General features: G+C 37.9%; 1 protein-coding gene across 1 annotated transcript in view; it reads left to right on the top strand.

The window, feature by feature from the left end:
* The window catches only part of vipr1b (vasoactive intestinal peptide receptor 1b), a 50,654-nt gene that overhangs the window by 12,957 nt on the left and 12,349 nt on the right, over window positions 1-25,348 (top strand). Inside the window, exons 4-9 of the mRNA XM_005912281.3 lie at window positions 16,085-16,185; window positions 18,449-18,546; window positions 20,666-20,798; window positions 23,755-23,908; window positions 24,040-24,100; window positions 24,245-24,317. Coding sequence (XP_005912343.1) covers window positions 16,085-16,185; window positions 18,449-18,546; window positions 20,666-20,798; window positions 23,755-23,908; window positions 24,040-24,100; window positions 24,245-24,317 — 620 coding nt within the window. The remainder of the gene's footprint in view (window positions 1-16,084; window positions 16,186-18,448; window positions 18,547-20,665; window positions 20,799-23,754; window positions 23,909-24,039; window positions 24,101-24,244; window positions 24,318-25,348) is intronic.

Here is a 25,348-nt window from a genome sequence, read left to right as displayed (position 1 = left end):
TATCCATTTTATTAAAATGCAAAAAGAATTTAACCGTGTCAGCCTAAAATCAACCAAAGCACATGATTATCAACTTTAATGTTAAAACAGTCCTTTTTATGTAATAGTGGAGCGGGGAACACAGGCAGGATAGTGGGGAGAGAGAGAGAGAGAACGGGAGGACATGCAGGTTGAATCAAAGCCAGGCCTCTAGACATGCGGCATACTGTCGTCTGCTCACCCACTGAGCTAAACTGATGCCCACTAGCACAGATTTTAAAAGTTGACTACTGTTAGTGAAGCTTACCGATTAGCTGTAGAAGTTTGGTGCTTGGAAGTGTTCAGCTGACTCAAGCCTCTGATAAGCGAAATAAAACCATAAATATCAAACATCTCAGGGGCAAGCCGATGCAAGCAATTACAAGGGTTTTAAAATGAATCCTAAGCTGTACAGGTAGCCAGTTTAACGATACCAAGGTAAGTTTAATAGGTTCATCTTTTCATTTACGAGTATCAGCATTTTGGACTAACTGCAATCGTCATAAACGTGCCTGGCACGCTCTGGCATATAAAGAACTGCAGTAATCGAGTGTGGATGTGGTAAAATCACGGATCACATTCTGAAAGTTATTAAAAAAATAAAAGGTCTCATTTTAGCTTTCACTGAGAAAAGCTTAAAAAAAATCTAATCTGCAAATCTCATTTCAGACTCTGTTCAAATTTGTCTTTTTCTACCACATTTTCCCTGATTCCTGATCACGTGCTGTGAGGGTTTTCTGAAGGAATCGATTTTGCAACTTATTAAGCTGTGCTTAATACCTCAAAGGAAGTTGTGGAGTGAAGTTTTACTGTACAGAATTTACCTGCATTCAGTTGGTTATGCAGATGTATAAATGCATAAATTCTTTTACATTTGATTGTAATTTACCACCAAGTCTATTTTATGCTGCTGGAACTGCAGGTAAAAGAGTAAAGATGAGAAGACTAAATTAAAGAATAATTAAATTTAACTTGGATGTGACCACAAATTACATTGCTTTCAACATCTCTCTCTCTCACTAGGATATGCACTCATGTATAAATATAAATATGTTGGCAGAACTATAAGGTAGCAGCTGTCAAAGAGTGACGGTTAAGAAATAAATGTCAAGCACACGAGGGTTAAAATAAATATATTACATCTCTAAATATATTACCTCTCTTGACTCATTTGCAGGATCTGTGTTGCCTTTTGCGATTATATTTTCACATCCCATTCTTTATCTGTCCCTATCACTGGTTTTTCTGATAGTGTCTTTGACAAAAATAGGCAGCCTTCAATCGGTCCATTTTGTGCAGAAGGAAAGCCAAATGACACCTTTTATGTGAGCGTGCACACAGCCTGAAGCAGAGAGAGCTGATAAGCACTGTCATAATACCCGTCATGTCTGATTGAGGTTTTAAGCTGATGTGTTGTCAAGCTAATGCACAGAAAGCCTATAGCTATGCTGAGCTTGCTGCACAGTGAACTGCACTGTTAAATAACTGCGTCATCGTGCTGTGTGGAAGGACATTGTTCTGATTTAAGTGTCTCCACATAATACTAGTGTTCTGTGTTGAACCTGCAATGTGTATGTATGGTGCATATAGAATTTGAAAAAGCGCTTGATGTTAACGTTAAAACTTCACTGAGGTTACTGTAGATGTAATGAATGGACAAAGCTGAGGACTAGATGTAAAGTCTGGACAGACTCGATCACAGTCTGGAAGAAAACTGCTCAGACCCCTGCTTAACCTTTATTCTGGACGACGTACAGACACAAAGTGTTATGTGACGGCTGTGTGCAGGCAGGAGAAGGACCCAAAGTGCAGACTCCGGAGACAGAAAGTAACTCAAAACAGCTTTAATGCTGAACTCAAAAGGGTAACAAAAACTAAGAATACAAAATACACCTACACAGACAAAACACACAGCAAGATAAAGGCAGATCGCAACAATGACAAACTGAAACACAGGGCTTAAACACACAGAGGGAGCAATCAGGGAATGGACAACAGGAGGGAAACACAGCTGGGGCAAATCAGAACTAACGAGACAAAGAAGCTTAATCTGAACACACTGAGATAAGACAGAGACCTTCAAAGTAAAACAGGAAACACATAACAAAGACTGAACAAAAGACACACACTCACATGCAGGCACTACAACAGAGGGAACAGAGACGTGGGACCAGGGCAGACACAGACACTGACTGGACACGGGGATATAGCGGACAGGGGAGACAGCAACTAAGGATTACACAGAGACAAACCATAAGACATGACTCTAACAAAAACCCAAAGACTAGAAATGATAAATAATATAATAAACTCAAAAACCCAGGCATCCTAACACAAAGGAGAGGAAGGGGCTGCTGCTGTTTCAATGAACTAAGACAAGAAAAATAAGCAATAAAACTTTTTTTAATATCATCTACAAAGCCCAAAAAGGTTATATATAAATCACACTTTTGCAATTGAGCCAAGTTTCTTTCCACCCCAGCTCCCTTCTTACAGTAAATTAACACTTTTTACTTCACCAAGAATGTTTGATCTTGTCAATGGCTCTACATAAGAAAAAAAGCTGAACGGTCATTTATCTTTTTGGAATTACATTGTGCCTGTCTTGGATTTTTTTTTTTTTGTTAGCTTTACCTTCTTTTTAAACTTGTGTCCTTCAGTTTTACTCTCAATGCCTTTACAGCCGAAGCTTCACATCTGTGACTAAACAAAGAAATCTCATTTCTTACTCTCTTTCTTCTTTCAGTTGAGGAAAAGAGAAAGAAGATAGATATTGTCACAGATGGTCTGCTTGAATGGACAGACTATAGTGAATCACTTCAGCGTCTGTGCTGCATTGATGTCTTTGTTTTCGAAAGAGAAACGGATGTTTTGTTTTGTGCGTTTTAGGGGTTAAAGTAGGATTTGACAGACCGGAGAAAAGAATTACGTCAAGGCCGGGTAAGGCTGTGATCAGCTGACCTGTGCTGCTCCTCACTATTCACTACTATTTTACTATTTACTGCTCTTTGTGGATTTAACTAAATTCAAAAAGATACACTCTGAAAAAAATTAATGAAATTTTCACTCTCAATATACAAAAAGCAATAATTCAGAGTAAAATGAAACAGAAATGTATAAAAGCAAAGGTTTATTTATTTGAATACCTAATCTGTAAGGAAAATGTGCTTGGTATAAACTGAACGTGTACAAATCAACATTTTACACTGTAGTTGTGTAACAAAATTAGGTGGAAAATTTACATGTAACTAAACTAAATAAAGTCATCAGTTTGAGCAGAAATCTTTTCTTTTCACTCCTTATACGTTGTTGTTTTATGAGCTGTATTCTAACTCATAGACCATATAAAGCTAGTATAAAACATAAACAATGGCATAAACACCTTAAAGCTGCAATGTGTAAAATCTCAATACTAGATATAAGTAGATTGCAGATTGCAGTCGAGTGAGTTTTGTTTTGTAAGCCTCCCAGTTCAAGTGCATAATCCTAGCTAAGTTCACAGCTAAGTTCACATGAACTAAGTTCAAAGCTGTCAGTCAACGTCTGTTTACTCTGCAAGAGGCTGAAAACTTTGTGAAAGAAGTCATATATGAGTCAGTGAAGCTCACTTCTGTTCAATAACAGCAAAACTGAAGTGAGTTGTTGAGCTGAACTTTTACTGTCAGTAAGTGCTGCTGTTAGCCTATGTTAGCTGCTGTTAGCCTATGTTAGCTGCTGTTAGTTAACATTAGTGAAACTGTTTTTGAAGTGGATCTAACGTCATTGTACTGTGGAGGACCCTATTTAAGATGTATAAAAACACGAGTTCTCTTTTCCTCCACCTTTGAGATGCTACATATTGAGCCGGTCTTTAGCTACATACATAACTAGGTTAGGCAGAACTCAAGATAGCGGGGCAACATGGTGGCATCAAACTGGTACCTTATGCACTTTTAATGGCTTGATTAATTCAGTTCAATCCAGTTTTATTATATAATACCAAATCACAACAGCAGTTGTCTCAAGGCAATTAATTAGAAGTTCATTTCAATGTGGCAGTTTGTTGGAAGACATAATTACACAGTGTTAATGTCCGCTACCTTGATGTACCCTAGTAACAATACCCTAGATGCAGCCAGTCTAACATAGTGCATTGCTGTAAACTTTGATGCAGTACTCCAAACTAACCCACCTTTGAATAACACTGATTCAGTTGGTTTCCCAAGATATTTCACAAAAATGTAATCCAGCAATACATCACGTAGATCCAATATCTGAGTTAAAAACTCTAAAATGATTAAGGATATTACTTGCAAATATCCTTAAATTTCCAGTTCATAACTTGCAGGGAAGTCCTTACTTTTGAAAATAATCTCTCATCTTCCTCTGTTTTCCTGTCTTTCTTACATCTTTCTCCATCTATCAATGCCGCACATTAACGTTTTTCTTTCTTCTCCCTGTGAAATATAGCAGCTGTAATTTAGCTCATTTTGTAACAAGTAGCACACAAACAATTTGTGTGTTTGCTGGTATTTGTTGTGCTGTTTGAAAAGTTGCATTTGACATTTTCTGCCACTTAAAAAAAAACGTTATTCCGTTTATGCACGCTTCTCTTCAGTACCACTAGATGTCCGCTAAAGTACCACCAGAATTTATTTACATCTGAACAAAAACACAACACAGGAGGAAGAAAATGGTGAAAGCAGCGACAACATTATTTTCTCATCACTGAGCAAACGTCTCCATGCTGTCACTGGATGTAACACCAGGCACATGAAAAATCAACTCATTTAATAGTAATATGCATTAATCTGCCTACTGGATTTAATCACTCATCAATGGAAGTGCCAGTCCACTTTAACCCCTGGTTATATGCATGCTATTGCTAGATAATTGATAAAAAGAAATCAGTATTTCACGTTAACAAACGTTGGATGGATGGACTGCCTCTGACGGTTTTCATTTTTGCTACACCAAGTACATTTATGCTTTCCAGATGTTATTTCGAATAACAAAATACGAAAAATGTTTTTAATTAAAGTACCAGGAGTATATAAAATATTGTTGACAATGTTTTTATTTATTTCCTATTTAAAAAAAAAAAGGCATCTTGTATACTTTTTATTTGTATGTACTGCCAGGACTTGTGGGTAAATGTAGAGCAGTGACTTGGTAGTCAACATATGTGCAGTATTATAAACTATCATCTCTAATTAACCTTTTCAACCAATGCATTTGTTGGCTAAAGTTATCATCAAGGGTCTGGATGTGACCCTGGTTGAGCTTTACAAGCTCAGGTGTTGTACTAATTCACTAAATATTTTCTGGGGTGCCTGTAAGCTAGAAAGAATGGGCATTACAACAGGTTGGTAATACGTTTGAAGTTTAACCTAAGAGAATTGCCTGTTAAATTGTATACCTTTATGATATTAGTAAAATGACTCATTTTAATTACCATATGACTTCTGAGGAATGAACAAATAATCTTTGAGTTTCTGGGGGCCTTAGGTGCTGAGGTTGTAGTGGTGTGTCGTTACAGTATATCTGTAAATGTTACCGTAATACACAAAATCTGTGTGTGTGTGTGTGTGTGTGTGTGTGTGTGTGTGTGTGTGTGTGTGTGTGTGTGTGTGTCTGTGAACTCATACATCGTCAGTAGTATATCAGATATAATGATGTTTTCATGTTACCTAGCAAACACCTAGCAATGAATTAAAATGACCCAATTGACCTAACTGCACGATAGTCTCAAGGCTCATTTCTTTATCATTTGTTTCCAATGGGTCAGACTTTCTTGTAATTTTATAAAGTGGTTTAAAGTGGTTTCAAAGTTTTTCTTTGGCTGATTTTTCACTCATTTTCAGTCCAGTCCAGCTTTCCTGACAGACATGAGATTGTATTTCTGCATCATCAAAGCAATTCCCAAAGAGGTATTAACGAAGGAAAATGAAGGAACTAACACACTGACAAAAGGTGAAGAGGAGGAAAAAGATGAGACTTTTAACAACACAAGAAAGGAAATCAGTTAAATCCCAAAAAAGGAAATATTCAACAAGAAACCAGAACCATGGCACAGTGCTCCTTATCCTGCTGATGCTCATATTGGTTCTCTTTTATTACTAAATAATGGTTTTAATATTATTATATGAAAAAATATAAAAGGATGTAGTTTCCCAACCATCAACAGTAATGACTATAGCAGTTATGAAGTCATGAAATTAACTCAGTATTTCATGGGAGTGTAAAATAAACTGTCAGTGAACAGGAAGTAATATTTCATGAAAATGGAGAGAGAAGTTTAAAAAAGGAGGAGAGTCGTCCTCCTTTCTCTGCTCCTGGCGAGTTGGGTGTCAGTCACTCAGACGTCATATAGTCTTCAAAAGCATGCTGTGATTAACAGGTAATGCAATAAATTAATCTTGCTGTGATTGTTTTGATTTGTTTTGCAGTAATGAGTGAAATCAAGCAAAGCATTATCTCTCACTTGAGTTTAAACCATTCATTTGTCTCACATGCTGTGAGAGTCTTCGAATGTAGAGGGAACGTGATGATTAATCAGGTGTTAGCACCAGCTTAAAGAGTAGTTATTAAGGTGATAGATGTGGATGCATGGTGCATGTAAATAAAATGATTTCTCTTGGTTTTTGTGGGTTAGGCAGAATGTGGTGGTTACACTTCATACTTAGGTGATGAGGAAAATACGATTGAACAACACTGATCATCTTCCCAAAAGATGATTAACTTGAAAATTTACTGAAGTCTTCAGTGAAAATGACTCCCACCTTTCTCAGATCAACATAGATTGTAAATATTAGGCGATATTATGTTGCACAGACTACTGACAGGAATCGGGGACCTGCTACTGTGAATTTGCTTGCGTTAATCTTGTGCTGTTGAAGGTTAGTGTCAGCGTGTTTGACTGTGACCCTGGGCTGTATTGAGACGGATCGTTAAACTCTAGTTTGTCAATTCAAGCATTATTACTGGCATTCAAGCTGTTTAGGTTGTGAAAAACCTGCAGCAGGTGACTGCATTTTTCTGTTTTCATTGCATTTGCATGTACAGTAAACAAGCTAGAAACATGAATAGAAAAAGTTGGGCAGCACTTTATAATAATCTCACACGCTTAAGTGTGTGTTTAATATAGGTATCATTATTAGGTATAAGACTAGTAAGGTAATAGCAAGCACTTCATCATTTAGATATCATTACTCCTCCTTATCATGTCATTTATAAATACAGATATGCTTATCCATCTGTTACTATTATACCATATACAGCTGTCAGTGTTGCTACATCACTGCTTGTAATAATCATAGTCCTAATAACATATCTGTATTTATAAATGGCCTACGAAGGAGGAGTAATGCTGTATAAATGATATATAATACCTTACTAATACCTTAATCTTGCTCAATAGTGTGCTATTATTATAAAGTTCTGCAAAAAATTGACTTGTGAGTGCTAATAAATGTTTACCCCAACAGGAAACAGGAAGCCACACGATGGCTCTACAGCCTAACGGTGACGTTTCATCACCTGGGATGTCTAGCAGAGTCCCTGCACCACGTTTGTATCTACATCTTAAATAGATATGCAACTTTTATCACTCAGAAACAAACACAATGTGCAGCTTGAACACAGTCAGTTTCATGTGCTCGCGCATGCATTTGGCACAAAACATGAAGAAGGATCTTAGAGTAGTTTCGGTAAATGAAAAGAGTTTATTTAATTTATTTATTTTAATCAACTTTATTGTAGCACTAAAGGTGTAATATAATACTGTTTTGTCAAGCTGCGGGGACACACTGGTTCACTATAAAGATAGTTTTTGCTATAATCTCGTAACACATGGATTCATATTCCCAATTGCTTCTGATTACATTTAACTGTGCCCTTAAAATCTTTAGACCCATTTTTACCATCTCATATTCAGACGTGTTCCTCCTCTGTGTAACCTCTCTGGCTTCAGTTATTGGACATGCAGCTTTTAATAGTTTGAGAAGTATATTAATTCACTGACGTTCTTTACACTTCTTTTTTATCTGCCTCTGATGAAATGTTTGGATATTAAATTAAGCATGGCAGGTGAACAGTGAAGCACGGGATCAAATAACATTTCCTGACACAAACCTCTCAGTCGTTTCCATTCCTCGCTGAGAGCCATTTTTAAATTGGTGCTGATAGATAGCCATTACTTCTTTGCAACACCTGCAGGCTTTCTCCCTGCTCCTGGCTCTGTGACCCAGCAAGTTAATGTTACCCTGACTGATATGTGCTAATATCCAATCACTGTCAGCTCCACTGGAGCAAAATATGGCTGATGGGGCTTTTACTGTTACAAATCCATTTACACTAACTGATGTTCCTCACAGACAGACAGACAGAGAGATAGACAGATAGATTTGATTTAACCATTAACATAACATAGAGTCATAAAATGGTATGTATAAGGATGTAGCTTCTGGGTTTGAGGCCTTAAACCTACATCATCTGGTTATAAAATAATTGGTTAATTATTAGAGACAAAAAGGATGTAAAGCAGACTTTAAACAGTTTTTTAAAATTTTGTTTTTAGGATATAAATAGCGTGACAAAATAGCTCAGGGAAGACTGTAAACATCTCAAAATGTCACCGTTGTTCTTTGAGGGGTGCTTCTGTCTTATTAAGATGTTTTTAAACTCGCCTGTGGTTTGGCTTTAGGTTAAAACCTGGCCTGTTGTTCTGATTATTTGTATAATGTACACCTGTTTTATCTACACAAATGAATCAAAATATGGTAACAAATTATTAAAAACATGGGAATTATTTTATCTTCTGCACTTTTATTGTCAGATTTTGCACTCTGTGTAGTAAAATGTGACCTCGAAATATCTTTATGTTTCATGTACACCCACTCCTGAGCGTCACAGCTAAGCAAAGAGAGACCTGAGCTTTGTGCAGTGGTTAAAAAATGTAATTTAAAACCTCTAAAGCTGAGTAATTAAAATGTTAAAATTCCTTTATTTAACCTGTAGCAAAAGCAAAATGGAAAAACACCAGCTTCTGTTTGTCAGGGATTTAGAGACGCTTGTTTTTTTGACTTAGCCCGACAGCTGATTTGTCTTTTCCAGTTTTAAGGCTAAGCTAAGTTGACAAGCTTCATATTTAACACCTAACTATTGGAAAGTGAATCAGCATCTTAAAAAAAATTTATCACTCCTTTAAATTGTGTTGAACTTGTGTGTTATTTATTTCTGGAAAACGCTTCACTCCACAAACTGTGCCTTTTCTTACTTTTCTTACTCTTAAACTTTTTCACAAAGTTTCCAAACTTAACACCTCTCTGTATATTTTCCCGGCTTGTATCCAAAAAGCAGATGTGGCTTTTTCAACGCTGCATATTTTTTGGGTGTGATGAAAGCCAATCCATCACCTTTTAAAAAGCCAGTCAAAATTCCCCTGAGCTTTTTCTGCAAGCTGATCTCTTCTTTTTTTTCCCCCTCTGGAAGTGAAGATGCACTCATACCTGCATTAGCCCCTCAGAGAGTCAAACAGCAAATTAGAGTCCTGGGGAAATGTAACACTTCATAGATGGTAGATGGATTTTCAGCACTACATGTACAGATGCCTACGTGAAAGAGGGTGAATTCAAAGCTAAAAATCTTGGATTGGTTTAAATGGACCTGTGAGTTTAAAATCACCACAGGCAGTATTGCATGTTGGCCAAATGTTGGCAACCAGTAAAAAAATTCAGTTTATTCATTTTTTACCTTAATATATATGTATTCTGCGCCTGTTTTGGTCGAAAGCATCGCGGCGTTGAAACCATTATCATCTGCAAATTATGGCGGGCGACAGTCATAGCAAAGAGATGAAGCACTTTTGAAATATGGGGAAAGCCAAAAACTGCGCTTCCTCCACTTCTGTAACATTGATTCATTAATGTTGAATTCTCTCGCAGCTGCTCTATTCCCATGTTGTTGCAGTATATTAATGACTAACCTTGTATTGTGGATGAATAATCTCAGTTGTTCTCCTGACTGAAGTTTGGCCCATGTATAGCATCCTGCTATGCGATTGCATTTGTCCCTAACCACCAGAATCCCTCACGTTAACTTTTATCGAGTGGAAAAAAAGTTGGCGTTCATCCTCCAGCTTCACTGTGCTAATGTTATGCTAACATAGCTGTGTCGCTAGCAATCACGTAGCACAACATTATATACCAGGTAGTCCAACTTCAGTAACCCTACAAACGCCACTGCTGTTTAGTTTTCTGTCTTCATTTATGTTGGAAGTGGTAGCAGAGCTGTACGTTTTAATTAGTTTCAAAAATCTCTCAGTCAGAACATGGTATGCATGTTTAGGTGGAAACTAGCGAGCTAACTTCCTGTTAACTTCTAACTCCGTTAAATTTAATAAATTCTGTTTTCATGGATGCCTGGATGTTAAACTTAATTGTTACACCTGGTAAAGCAGCAACGCTGATGATTTATTAAAGATGAAAGAATTTAGACCGTTTTTAACTCTTAGTGTTCGTTTGACTTTGGGACCTGAAGGACGGAGTTTTGGACCCAGATTACTCCGCGAAGCTCCTCACTACGGCAGCCGTAATGCTCTGACAATCCATCAAGCAGTGCGGCTTACCAAAGTTGTACTAAAACATTTTTTAACAGATTTCTGCACGCCCAAATCGGTTCGAGGTCAGTAAGCACAACCAGAATTCATACATAAGGCACACTCTGATTTTTGAGAAAATTAAAGGATTTTAAGTGTGCCTTATAGTGTGGAAAATACGTTATACAGAAGAAAAGAATATATCGTGATATATATCGTTACCGCACATGCTTCAAATTATATCGCGATATGAATTTTAGGCCATATCGCCCAGCCCTAATGCATGTAAAGAAATATATATATATCTATATCTATATCTATATATATATATATATATATATATATATATCTGAATATTATTGGAGTGAAAAATCTCACCCACCAGTTAATGGGGTAAACTTTACTTTAAAATCAGTTTTTCGTACTATACAAAGTGTTGTGACAAATATACTTTTCTTAATGGAAATCTTTGTTTCGTCCCTCAATTTTCTGTTATTCACTTGAATTCGCTCTTTTTGCTTGCCCACCGTCTTATCTGTCTCTCAGATTAAAACCACGATTGACTTTTAGCTACAGCCACTCTTTTGTGATTGCTTCACCTGTAATAAGAGGCATAAGTAAAGAGAAATGGCTTTTACCCGAATCCAACTCATCTCTCTCTCATTTTGTGTTAAAAAGCTGTCTTTTCTATTCTTTAATCTTCGGTGCATTAAGGAGCCATGTTTATCAAAAAGCCCACACTGACAAACGCAGCCGCTGTCCATATTTAGTAACAGACTTTTGTGTTTCAGTAAAATTTCTGGGAGCTTATTAAACCCAAAGCGTACTCCTCTTATCAGCCTTAAAACACAAGGATTCAGCATTACACTTATGTCATGTGTTACATTTAGAGATCTGGGTCTCTGCTGTTTTTGTTCCCACCACTCACCAACACACATTGGATTAAAGTGAGAATATTACCTATTAGTTTCTCATTCAAATAACATCATAAAACTGTAACTAAACTATTTTTTTTATTATTTTGATTTCATCAGTCTCTTATATTAGCAAGCCTCCCTGAGTTTTTGCAGTGAATTTTGCAGGATTTCCTTTTGGGATTTCAGGATTTCAGTCATCATTTTGGGAATAAATATCTTTCGAAGTGAAATCCATTGCAGTGCTAACACAGACAGGTTGACTTCAATTCCCACTGTCATTCATATCTATGGCCGAGTCACCACCTATCCTAACAGGCATTTCTTTGGACAGTTGGAAGAAACTCATCTCACCTCTAGTACATTTTTGATACCACAACATCAAAAGTAGGAGGGAGACCCAAAAAAGACAATATTCTGCTGACAGTTTTTAAACGTTTCTTTCCCAAATCAGCTTTTCTGTATTGGAGTTCACTAATAAAAATTATCTAGCTTCAAGTAGAACAGACTGAAACTGCTCCAACCAGAAAAAGTGGGGTTTTTTTGTTGTTGTTGTGGATTTAAACCCACCTCCTTCCTTCCAAAAAGCAATTTTTTTTCCCAGTTCATGTTTTTTTTGCTAAATTGTGTTGTGTTCTTTTGTGGCAGCGATACCAGAGACACAAACTAAAGGCAACCTTGGAAAAATTACGTTACCTTTGCTGTCATGGTGGGGGGATTTCCCTGAGCGCTTGTGATAAAAAAGCTTGTTTACTGACATGCCTGGTGGAGAAATCACAAGCTTTGCTTGTTGTGAGCTTCTTGTGCTCTCACAGCTTTACACCTGAGCTGCAGCTGACATTTGAGTGGCAGCGTTAGCGCTTTGTCAGAAAAGCTGTGGAATTTATTTAAAGTCCGAAGTTCTGAGTTAGGTAAAAAGTATATATGTAACAGGCAGGGAGGTCGGTGGCTGCAGTCATTGAATATATGAATATCTGGAAACCTATTACAAAGACAAACAGCTAGAGAGAAAAAATGTGTACATGAAATAGAAAGCTTGATGGTATTACCCGCTGATAACAACGACAAAGAGTGAATGCAAATAGGCAAATAAACAGAGAGGGAAATAGTTTGAGGTAAAGTCCTCTCGAGGGATACAAAGACCGCAACTGCATGTCTGGAATAAATCTCTTTAATCTTCAAACTCTAAATGTATTGTAAATATTATTTACAATAGTCACATATTACATATGGTAAATATTATAGATGTTGCGCATGTCAGCATCTGGATGTGCTGCGTCATGCTGGGCATCATGATTAGCTAGCGTGACTTTAACCAAAAAAGACAACCAGGACTGAGCCGCATCATTTTCCATCTAAATATCAATCTGACGTCAAAAGCAACACCACATGCCAAAATGCATCAATTAGTGCTGAGAAGCAGTCCGAAATATCCCAGCACTTAAATTTGTAACAATCTACTGGCTCGTCAAAAATTCAATTAGAGAAAATTGCGAGCTACTAGACTGTGGCTATTAGAGATCAAATGAGTAGGAGATTTCTTTGTGTCCCAGCGCTTATTTGCAGTTTGCAGTTTGGCAAAGACAAATACCCAATAAAGAAAAATCAATATCAAAGAGACGAAAATAATCTAATAAATCTTTGCCCTCACTTGAGTCATAATTGATTCGAGGGCATCTGTAGCCTTTGTGTGAGCTTTATTAAATACGCTCATGTAAATGTACTCATTTTTTTTTTTATGGAAATGACAGAGGACAAAAAGGAAATTAAACAAATTAGCATCAGAAATGATGATAAATTCGATATTATCCTTCATACTTGAGGGACGAGTGAGATAAGTTCATTCATAAATGGCATTTGAAGATGCTCCTCATAGAGACCTGACCATTGTGGTGACTATGCTCCAGCTCTCAGAGGGCTCTCCGTTTCTCTGCAAATGGCTCAACCATGTGACCAGACAGCAGATCTCCACTTATGCAGCCTGACAGCATCCTGACAAAACATTAGTCCTGCATGAGAATTCACAGATTAAGCTGTTAGTCAGCGTAATGGGACTCTCAGAGTCCGCCGGTATCGCCTCTTATTATTATTGTGAATTGTGTCCATGCAATGAAAAAACAAACAGCAATCATGGATGACTTTACTGGTGTGTTTCTGCTGAAACTGTTAACATGCTAAATAAAGTGAAGAGTCCTTTGAAATCAATTTTCTAGCTTTTGTTTCTGTACTTGAAGGTGGTTGAATTAAAATTTTGCTTTTTCTCCCCCTCTTTTCTTTTAGAGTGGGATTTGTTTGGATTATTGTCAATTTTTTTACCATATTTAGCACTTTTTGTTAAACCATATTCGAAAACATCTCTTATCAAGTAGTGGGTGCTGACAGACAGCCTATTTTCCAACTCTTTTGGGACATTGGTATATAGATTTCTTTCTGTAATCTAAGCGATCCATATAAACACAACATTTGTTCAACGGCTCTATGCTTCAAAGTTTTATTTGTGAAATGGTCTCGAGTATAGTTCAGGTCACACTGCTTCTTGGCGATTTTCTGCTTTGCTGTTCAGCAATACCCTGGAGTAAATCTTGTGGAAAGACCGAATCCCTTCCACCCAGACTATAAATGAACATGAGTCCATGTGCCTATACGATTACTTAAAGTCAGCTTTAGTCAGTGTATTCATTCAGGATTCTCTGGAGGATTTAGCTCGTGCCGTTCGCTTCAAAAATTGTCTGAAAAGTTGTGTGGTGACAGATGAGGAATGTGGAAGATGTTGATTTAATGAGCCTGATGTTGTGTGTGTGTGTTTACTTACGCATCCATGAAGGTGTGTTTGGCAAATTGGGAAATTGATTTATGGTAAAATAAGACTCGAGCATCTGAGCATGATGCGTAAATGCAGTCACAGAAGAGGTATTCAGTCACATGACCGCTCTGCGCTGAGCAGTGTTTATGCTGTAGAAACAACCTCCTGCTGCACATTCTTTCATTAGCATCTCACTGCCTGATATCATTTGGTTATAAGCGGCTTTGTTTATATGCACAGAGCAGCTTGTCTGTCGGTCACATTAAAATTAAGGTCTTTTAGTGGTTAAGCTGTTTACATGAACCGTTGATGCCCCATGAATGAATAAACCATGAACAAATTTCACAAATAAACCAAATGACAGAGTTTCTGCTGCAGAGTGAGAGAAATAGTAACTAAACATCCTTAAAATAACGTGGCTCAATATTTTTTGTGACCATCTAAAGAAGTCTCTATAGGAAATCCACAAAAAAGAAGAAAAAATAAACTCAATCAGAAATATTAGAAGTGAAAGTTCAGTTCCATACAAATCAATAGAAATCAGGTTATGGAAAGCAGATAATATCGGTCACAGATTTGTGTGATTCTCTTTTATTGCATACCTCATTTCAAAGTCAGGAGGTTTAAAAAAGAAAAGAAAAGCTATAATGAAAAAAAAGAAATAGAAAAGAACAGAAAACTTAAAATATCACCCTGTGACAGACTGCGACCTGGCCAAGGTGTACCCTGCTATTCGCTCTATGGTAGCTGGGATTTCTCAAGAAATTGTGTTTTTTCTAGGAGTGATTTATACCAGTTTTGAAAGAAAGTCTCACACCATCCAGTCAACGCTCTCTGTCAATATATTATGGAATTATGTTGTAATTAAATTAATCTGGTGAGGTGCAAAATGTTGAGACGTGCAGTATGAATCACTCAGAAGGTTCCAGCAGAATCATTCATTTATTGTTTTTTGCCTACGTATATCATCTTACAATAGAGCCAACCTGATATATCAGCATGGTCAATATCGGCCAATATATCAGTACCAGCATTTACAACAGAATTAAAAACATCAAGAAGAAATAGAAACACCCTTCAACAATATTATGAGTCCTGAGTGCTGTTTCATAGTTTACCCACCAGAGGGCACTCTGCAACCTTACTGTCACCAACACCAACAACCAGCTGATTTTAGCTGACAGATGGTACACAAGTAATATATACAATTTGTAACAATTTTTTGCAAAAAGATTATTATTATTATTAAAATGTAATCTGATATTATTATAACTCATAATTAACAAATCAGGAAAATCTGAAAGAAAACATAACCCTCTATCTATATATAATATCTATAGTAGACCTATCATGATTAACATTTTTAATTATTTTTATTCATATTATCATCAGATGTTAAACAATAGGCTGTTAGAGTAAATTTTAAGCAGTATGTTGTGGGCATGGTAGTATTATCTGGTGCATGCATTCTTGCCTGGATCATTATGTGGGGTTAGATGAATGGCAAGATACGGATCAGTCAATATCTGTAACAGCAGAGTGCCTTTCTGCAGGCTCAGGTAAAGTACAAGTCAATAGCGGCTCACATTAGCAGGAAAGACTTTTTGTGGCACTTTGCAGAGTTTGGTTTTTTTGCCGTTGTTTGCTGTTTGCAGTGACCTGTTGGGTCACTGACAATGTCACAACGTGTCCAATTTGAACCTAATGGGTGGCAGGCAGAGGAAATATAACGCTTGGGTGGCTGTGACCTCTTTGGTTCTTCTCCGTCTCCAGGTAACCTTTCGAAAACCTGTACAGAAGATGGCTGGACCGAGATGCATCCTATTGACATTGCTGTGAGCTGTGGATACAATCTCAACAGCACTAGCGATGATGTGAGTAGACTGACACAGTCTCATAGTGAATGACCAGAGCTGCACAGCGGGAAATGGTGTCCAGAGCCAGCGGTCAGGAAGAATTGAATGAGAAGCTCTTTTCTGTGCTCTGTGGGTGGGTGTTATTGGCTGTATTGGGGAAATTACTGTATTGATTGGTTGCCACTATGTACCTCATATACGCTTTTGTTCACTCCTATGTATTGAGTTGTCTCAAGTGACTGAGTCTACAGAATATATAGAATGAAGCTGTCAAAGAATACTGTTTATATTTTCATGTACAGGCTTTTTATTATTGTTGGACTAAATGTCAATATAATATAGAAATGTCAGGAAACAGCAAGATGAGGAAATTAATGAACAGCTGTTCGTTAAACTGCATTGTAAGAAATTTTCTTATAAAGCAAAAGTTAGCAGGAACACAGCAACATGCCCAACTAACTTAACAGCTTAATGCAGTATGTTCCTTAGTATAGTCAATATACAGAGGAAGGTGCATTAAATTCACTGATTCATAACTGTGAAGTGCTGCGTGAGATACTTTGACTAGTTCAATATAAAGTGTGGAAGTAGATAACCTGCTAGTCTTTACAACGCTAAAGATAGCATTACTTAGCATTACTGCATTGCTAAAGCGTACTTATTTCTACATATTGTATTTACATAGTCGCTAACTTAAAATTGTAATCTGATGCATGCAGGTTACGCAGGTCTGCAAAAAAAGTTTTCCAGCTGCATGGGATAATTTTGGGTAAATTTGATGTTTTTTAGGTACTGAATCTAAAAATGATCTCCATTTCCCTCACAGTTTTTCTTTTTTACAAAACAGGAGGAGTTTACATTTTAAAAAAAGCACAACAGCAATGAAAAAATAAATATTTTATTACAATTAACTATGCATAATTTTTCGGAGATTCCTTACCTTTTGCTATGAACAAAATAAACCTGTTGGGACATGATCATCTGAGCTCCTCACACTGCCAAGCCCACCGTGCACTCCCCCTCCTACTGACCCCTCAATCCCTTGCATTTTCTATTTGTATTTCTCTTGAGTCTCGCTCTTAGAAATATTCAATTAATGTGAGAAATCATTAGTGGATACGATTTTTTGACTCAAGTATAGGATACCAGATTTCAGTTTAAAAGGGGAAATGAAACTAAAAACATGAGTTTTGCAAGAAAACCTGATGTGATGGAATTTTTAAAATGTTTTTCCCGGTTTCAGTAAAAATCCTAAGCAGTTTTTTGGTTGCAGACCTGTGCTATTTAAGAGGAATACATGTTTGTGTACAGATTCAACAAAGAGTAACAATGTGTTCTGATAAATGTATGTTTTAACTGTAAAGATAACCAGAGTAGCTGTACCCTGTGCTAGTCATACATTGGGAGAAAGATGGGATTAGAAAGTAAATCTATGGTTATAAGGTAATTTGGTTTGATGCTGTAACAAAAACATTCGTATTGTAATTAAAATAAAAATGTCTTTGAAACACACTTGACATAATTGACACAGACAGGTCAGTAATAACTCCCGCCTCCGTTATCAGGCATTATGAGTCATTAGAAGTTATTCAGAATCCTTCCAGGAGTAGGACCAGAATAAATAAATCAAATGCTGCTCTTATTTAGTTCAGTTTTACTGCAGCCAGAGCTAATCTTGTCCGTGTTGACGAAGGTGGAGCAGAGTGAAGAGTGGATGTGCACTGCAGGGTGGTAAAAGCTTTCTTGGTGGGCACTTTGCTCTCTGAGTCAAAGAGGCGGCCTCATTAGTATGCCACATAGGAAGTCAGGAGGGACCTGGCCCGGTGAAGTACTCTAAAAGGAATTTGATGTCCATCTTACTGCAAACATGATATGTGTGAGTGTGCCAGAGGATGCAGGAGATCTTAATTTAATTTCCATCAAGCGCACAACATACAGTGGCATGGCAGTAACATAACGAAGCTTCTCTGAAAGGATCCAGAAATTCAGGATGCTGTTACAGTATATCGCATGACTGGACTGATCCAGTATTTGGTAAGAGAGAGACACAAATCCGTGGTTCAAGAGCTCTTCAGTTACAACACTTAAAAATGACAGGAGTGGAGCCTAAATGCTTAACAACAATAATAAAAGACATCTCTAAGCCAAAAATTGAAACAAATCAATGTTTTGAATGGTTAAATCAACTAACACAAGTGATGTCACTGTTTGAGTGTGTAAACACGCACCGGCTGTTTCCTTTTCTTTGATTTGTTCTCTGTTTTTATGTTTCTTTGTGCAGGGAAAGTTTTTTTGGCAAGTGAAGATCGGCTACACCATCGGCCACAGCGTCTCGCTCGTCTCGCTTACTACCGCTATTGTGATCCTCTGCATCTTCAGGTATGTAGATGCACAATAGCTCAGCTGTTTTATATTAAGTACTTATGTGCTATTTAATTGCACTCACTGTGAATTTCATTCCATCTGGATTAACTTCTTTTTATGTGGTCAGCTGTTTAGAAAAACGATGAACGGAACAAAAAGCGAGACTTTTGTGAAGAACATCAGTACGTGCTATTATCTACAAAGCACGCTGACAGTGGCATTATCCCTGCCGGCTGATGTGACATGAACATTGTGACAAATTGCACATTTCTGTGTCACGCATCAAACACTTTTCACTGGAATTTGATCGTCTCTGATCACTGCAGCTTCACACCCGAGTATAATAGCAGGCTTAAACCAAGATGAAAGATACAAATAGCTTCCAAATGAAATAAACTGTCACTCAAACTCTGCTATCTTTTGATGGCGCATGCAGCACTTTGAAGGTTAGACGTTTGAAGTATTGCGGGATAAAAAAAGGACCGGTATTTTTGCTTGATAAGCCAGGGAACAATTGTAACCTCCTCAAGTGCAATTACAGTTCTGAGGAAGAATAAGAAGCCAGCTTTAAATTGCAACATCTTCACCCTAAAAGATAATGAATGGACATTTCAAGAGTGACTCGCATAATACCGCACATTACTTTTTTTGGAAAAGCTGCCTTATGCAATTTGTCTGCCTGAGTAGGACGCGAAGTGAACTTTTCTCGCTGAATGCTGCAAAGAAATAACTTTTGTGTACAAAGACTGTATGTGTAAATGGGTGGGCCACATTCGAGCACTTCTTCTTCCTGTGTGCTACACCCCCTCCAAACACTGTAAACACTCTATACTCTATATACTGTGCAGCTGCAAAAATTCACACCTAAGTGCATGAGCTGTGAAATGATGTGTGCTGATTTTATCTCCTTCAGTTTCAGTGATGATGCAACAGGTGTTTTCATTTCTTACATGGAAGCTGCTTTCTCTCAGTGTACTGCCACCCATTTCTCTTCGTGGCCGCAGTGGTGGAGTAACATTTATTCGGAATTTTATTTTTGGTCACATTTTTCTTTTTGAGTCTTTTGCCGATCATGTCACCGGAAAGTGCCTTATTGAATTAGTTGCTGATAAGAGGCACTTTTCATGCTTTCTGCAAAGACAAGCAATAGGTGTCAAAGTGTGTCCACCTGAGAGTTTTGCTCACCGTCACGCACCCAAAGTCACAAGGCCGGCCATGGTCAGGGAGATAAAAGGTGTGAAGGTGTGAAATCAAAACAACCCACAGATTTGAGCCAGAAAGAGAGTTATGACCGTGGGGTATTATGAGCAGTATTAGTGCTATATGGTTCACTACACGCATTTCTAAAAGGCAACATATGCAGGAACCCCAACACATTAGAAGTAGATTAGATGAACAGTTGTTGAGCTCATACAGACATTAAAAGTCAGGTTTACAGTTTCTAGAGTCAGATGTGAGACCATCTGTCTGACACTAAAGGCTGACCGAAACTGAATAAAGAAGAACTAGAAGAAAGTAGAAGTAGAAGAAAAATAGGGATTTAAATGAAATAGCAGTTGCTGTTTGATGTGAGTATAAAATCTGGATAACATTGGTATCATGGCAATTTACTCTCCTGGGAATGAGGTACGGTTAAATGAAACTGTTATGATGTCCAAGGGAACATTAACTGACTGGGCATATGCTGTACTCCAGGCGAATATTTACCTGCCAAGACAACAACCATTTCTGACTTTAAAAAGTGATTGAAGCTATTAGGAACCTGTTTTCCCCAATTACCTCTAAAGTATGATAATGTAGTCAGCAGAAGAAGTGTTAAAAGAACTGATGTTTTAGGACTACTTGCTTCTACTACTGTAACTTCTTAGAAATCCACCTCTCCTGCCTATTTTCAAAGGTGTGTGAAGAACCATAAAAACCATTTATTGTGCTCTAAAACTGATCCACCCACACAGTGAAAGGGAACTAAGAAACTTAATTATGATTTAACTGTCTGTGAATTGCTGCCATTTTAAGCTATTAACTCTGAGGACATTGTGTAATTAGCATGCAGGGCCTCTTTATTGAATTCTCCGCGTGTCTTGTCGTTTTGTCTTGATCTGTTTTCTTGTATCTCTCATTCTGTGTGTCCTAGGAAACTCCACTGCACAAGGAACTACATCCACATGCATCTATTTGTTTCATTTATCCTGAAGGCCATCGCTGTCTTCATCAAAGATGTGGTTCTCTACGAGGTCGGGGAGGTGGACAACTGCTCCTCGGGCTCTGTGAGTTAATGCTGCTTGTTAATGACTGCTCTCCTAGAACTTCAGATAACTCAGCAAGACCTCAATACAGTCAGTATTACAGTACATTCAGTACAGTATTAGTACAGTATTGTAGCATCACTGATCATTATTGATAATTACTGACATTTTAAGTTCTCATATCATAGCTGATGAATAACTTAAAAGTTTTGAAAACGGCTTGTGTCAATTTTCAGTTTCAATCTCACAACAAAAGCCACATATTAGCCAAGTATGTTAATATTAAAATAGTAATAAAAACATGGACTTACAGCCCACAGTCTTTGATTGTTGTCCTTTGGCTTTCAACCATCACCCCTTCACAATGAGCCACAGTCCAAAGCCCCGTCAGGTGTGTGGCCAATAAACATGAGGTTCATGTTACAGAATTTAGCCACACAATGAGCAGAGGCTCACTCTATTTGTTAGTGAGCTTTGTGGTCGGCTGCACTACGTTAATGGACTCGCTGGGTTGACGGGAGCCAGCTGCTATCATGGCACATTTGAAAGAGACATTATAGAGACGGGTCTGGTGCTGCGGTGCTCATCGTGACCCCAACATTAGTTCCATTACAGCTGTTAGCATTGCTTCTGCTGTGTTTATCTGTATGTGTGCAGGTGTTCTGCATGCTCCATTCATTATCTCTTCTCATACAGCTGGATGTTTGCCATAGTTAAACACCTGATTAATTCAAAGCATATTTAAAAAAAGCATTTTTTTAAGGTACGAGCATGGATCCGTGTCTGAGCTTCCTGTTATTCCCTGTTTTTCCAGTGGCATAATATCTCACAATTTATCCTCCTTTAGCGACTAACGGCAGGCTTTTTAAAACTCAGCTCCAGCAATCAATTTGTACTGATTTGCACATATTAAACTAAGCAGCAAGGCTTAGGCAGCCCATCTGGGTCCGTTTTCTTCCCCCTCAACATGCCAAGTGGGAATCAATTTATATGGGTTACAAAATTCCTGTCAGCCCAGTAACAGCTGCTTCAATGAGCTGTCCCAAACTTTAACTCCATGCACAAGGACTAAAACAGAAGAAGACATTTCTGGATTATGTGAATATTTTCAATACAGCGCATGTTTTTGGAGAAGCTAGAAGCAAGACATTTCATACATAAAGACTTCTGTCTACTCAGACGGGTTGCTCGTTTTGTCTATATTCTGCCTGTGTAGAACATAGACTGCATACAAAAGATTGCCAAGGCCACTGAAAATAGAAAAAAAGAAATCACTCACCCATACTGGAGACTTTTTAGACAGGCTGCAACATATTTTTGGTATTAAAAGTGCTGCAAACAAAGTCAAGAGACCCAGTTCTTGGATTTAAATTAACTGAGTTGATGACTAGCAGAGAGCCACCAGCACAATGTCAGCCTCGAATGCTAGTTTCTTTAAGTCTCCTAGTCATTAAAAATCCTCACGTTCAAGCCAGATTCAGATATTATCAGATAGCCATAGATTATCATGTTTATTTAGCTTTCAAAACCTATTTCCCATCGAAAATATTTTTTTTAAATTCAACATCTAAACAATAGCTCCATCTAAAATGTACTACAGTAGAAAGTGGCTATAACAGAAAGCATGTCGTGATTGCATTTTGCATTTTAGATTTTTAAGAGGTAGGTTCTGTCCAACTACACATCATTATTTGTTTGTTCTTCTTTCAACTCTATTGTCGTGACAAAGACCTGACAGCTTTTTCTGATTTTCTTTTCTTTATTGTGACTTTATTGTCTTCTTTACTGTCCACTTTTCTCTACCTATAATGCCCTTCAGCCCAGCCCTTCCTATTGTGTTGCTGCACTCCAGCTGCTAAAGTGCTCAATGTATTCACTCTTACGGAGTCTTTTTAAAGGAGCACAGTTTATTGATTTTTCTTATCCGTGTGATGTCTTCTGCGTAGGATCTCCGCGTTGCTCACTCTAAAGCTGCTTGTACAGGCTTGTAGATCTGACCAGCAGAGTGAATTTAGAAACACTGCAGGCAAAATCAGCCTTTTTATACATGTCATTGTGTAACAATGTCAATAGCAGCCTGCCTCCCCAGCATTCAGCATCGGCAAGCTCAATTTTGAATGAACTCATCCACCCTCACGCAAACGTTGTTCAGCCAACCAGAAGAGAGCTTATTGTGTTTTCCTGTGTTATGGAAATCTTGTGAATGCAGACTCAGATGTCTTACGCAGAAACATTTTATTCAGCTATCATAATATCAAGCAGAATAAGCACGCCCAAACAGGCTGTGAAGGTGTATTGTTTCCCAGCGAAGAAGCTTATTCCCTATCAGGGCATCTACTACTACTACTCATAAATCTACTAATTCAGCACACTTGCCACTTCAGTCACACTCAGCTTCGGCTAATCTCAGAAGCTATGGGTCATTTTGTTCTTTGGGAAAACATTCTTTAAATCCAATCTTTCGTAAATGCTTCATGAGTGCTTCAGTGTTAATCCTGCTCACTTCCTGCATTATATTTCGGAACATTTCTGCACTTTGGCAGCTTTTCTTTCACTGAATGAGGCAGAGAGCTTATAAAGTGCAGGCTGAATAGGACACAGATTTGCACTACCTTTAAAGCCATTATTTACAAAAGTTTCATAAGTAGTAACTCACTTTTTTGTGCAATATGTCCATTGAATTTATTGATAATAAAAGAAGCATTTGAGTGAATCTCTGCTTCCAAGTTATTAATAAGGGCACAAGAAAAACTAATTGTCATTCTACTGCAGTCATAGGATTCATATTGTTATATAAGAACACAGATATATACCTGCTTTCACCAACAGGAAACAAACAACTCCAATTTATTCTTTCATTTTCTAAATGCAGTTTTTGGCCACAACTGGGAATAAATTTCACCGTATCATCTTCAACATAAGGTTGTCCCTGTTAACTAGATCATTGTATGATTCATGCTTTTGTGTCCATTGCCAGGTTGGCTGCAAAGCAGTGATTGTGTTTTTCCAGTACTGTATAATGGCCAGTTTCTTCTGGCTGCTGGTGGAAGGCCTTTATCTGCATGCATTGTTGGCCGTTTCCTTCTTCTCCGAGAGGAAGTACTTCTGGGCTTATATTCTGATCGGCTGGGGTGAGAAAGTCTTGTTTCTTGTTCTATTAGCGAGACCTTATAGAGTGTCAGCAGTATATGAACTACATGTCGAGAACCTTACAGCTGGAATCCACAGTAACTTTTGGTTGTATACTTTTTTTTGCCCCCAGGCGGTCCAGCAATTTTCATCACAGCTTGGAGCATCGCTAAAGCCAACTATAATGATGTGGGGTGAGAGACTAGGGAACTGCTAGGCCAGAATCGAGCAGAAAATACTCTTTTGTGTTGTTTTGTTTTTGGGTTTTTGTTTTTTTTTTGGGGGGTTGCTTTGCTTTGCTACATCTTATACATTAAAACTCTTTCACGTCTTACCAGGTGCTGGGATATAATAGAAAACACCGATGTGTTCTGGTGGATCATTAAAACTCCTATTTTGGCATCAATTCTGGTAAGTTCATGAGCTTTAAAAACATTTTCATGGTTTACATCAGCACTAGCCAGCTTGAGCTAGCTCTTTCAAAGTAAATGGCACTAAGAGTGGAAAAGTTGTCTTCATTCGTCTATTCTGACACAAAGACTGAAAAAAGCACTAGAAAACAACAAAAACCTATCTCTAGTTAAGCTGCACGCAATCCAAGATATATACAGATGTACTGGTAAAAGTATTCTCTTGCTATCCAAATCATTGAATTCAGGTGTTCCAATCACTTCCATGGTCACAAGTGTATAAAAGATCTAGTCATGCAGACTGCTTGTACAAACATTTAGGAAAGAATGGGATGCTCTCAGGAGCTTTGTGAATTCCAGCGTGGTACTGTAATAGGATGCCACCTGTGCAACAAGTCCAGTTGTGAAATCCCCTCATTACTAAATATTCCACAGTCAACTGTTAGTGGTACTATAACAAAGCCATGAAGTGGTAGGCCACGTACAAATCACAGAGCGGTGAACTGTGCACCTCAGTTCACAGAACTCGCCAACTACAGATATCCAAACTTCATGTGACCTTCCGATTATCTCAGGAACGGTGCATAAAGAGCTTGATGGAATGGGTTTCCATGACAGAGCTGCTGCATCCAAGCCTTACGTCACACAGTGCAAAACAGTGTTGTATGCAGTAGTGTAAAGCACGCTGCCACTAAACTCTAGAGCAGTGGAGATGTGTTCTCTGGAGTGACAAATCAGGCTTCTCTGTTTGGGCAATCTGATGGATGAATATGGGTTTGGCAGTTGCCAGGATAACGGTACTTGTCCTATACACTGTGCCAAGTGTAAAATTTGATGGAGGGGGGATTATGGTGTGGGATGTTTTTTCAGGAGCTGGATCTGCCCCTTAGTTCCAATGAAAGGAACTCTTAATGTTTCAGCATACCAAGACATTTTGGACAATTTACAGCTCCCAACTTTGTGGGAACAGTATAGCAGTATGCCACTTCCTGTTCCAACATGACTGTGCACCAGTGCCCAAAGCAAGCTCCA

The sequence above is a fragment of the Haplochromis burtoni genome, unplaced genomic scaffold (assembly GCF_018398535.1).
Source record: "Haplochromis burtoni strain Fernald_Lab_line unplaced genomic scaffold, NCSU_Asbu1 Contig_1, whole genome shotgun sequence".
Classification (NCBI taxonomy): Eukaryota; Metazoa; Chordata; class Actinopteri; order Cichliformes; family Cichlidae; genus Haplochromis; species Haplochromis burtoni.
This window is presented reverse-complemented; position numbering and strand designations above follow the sequence as displayed.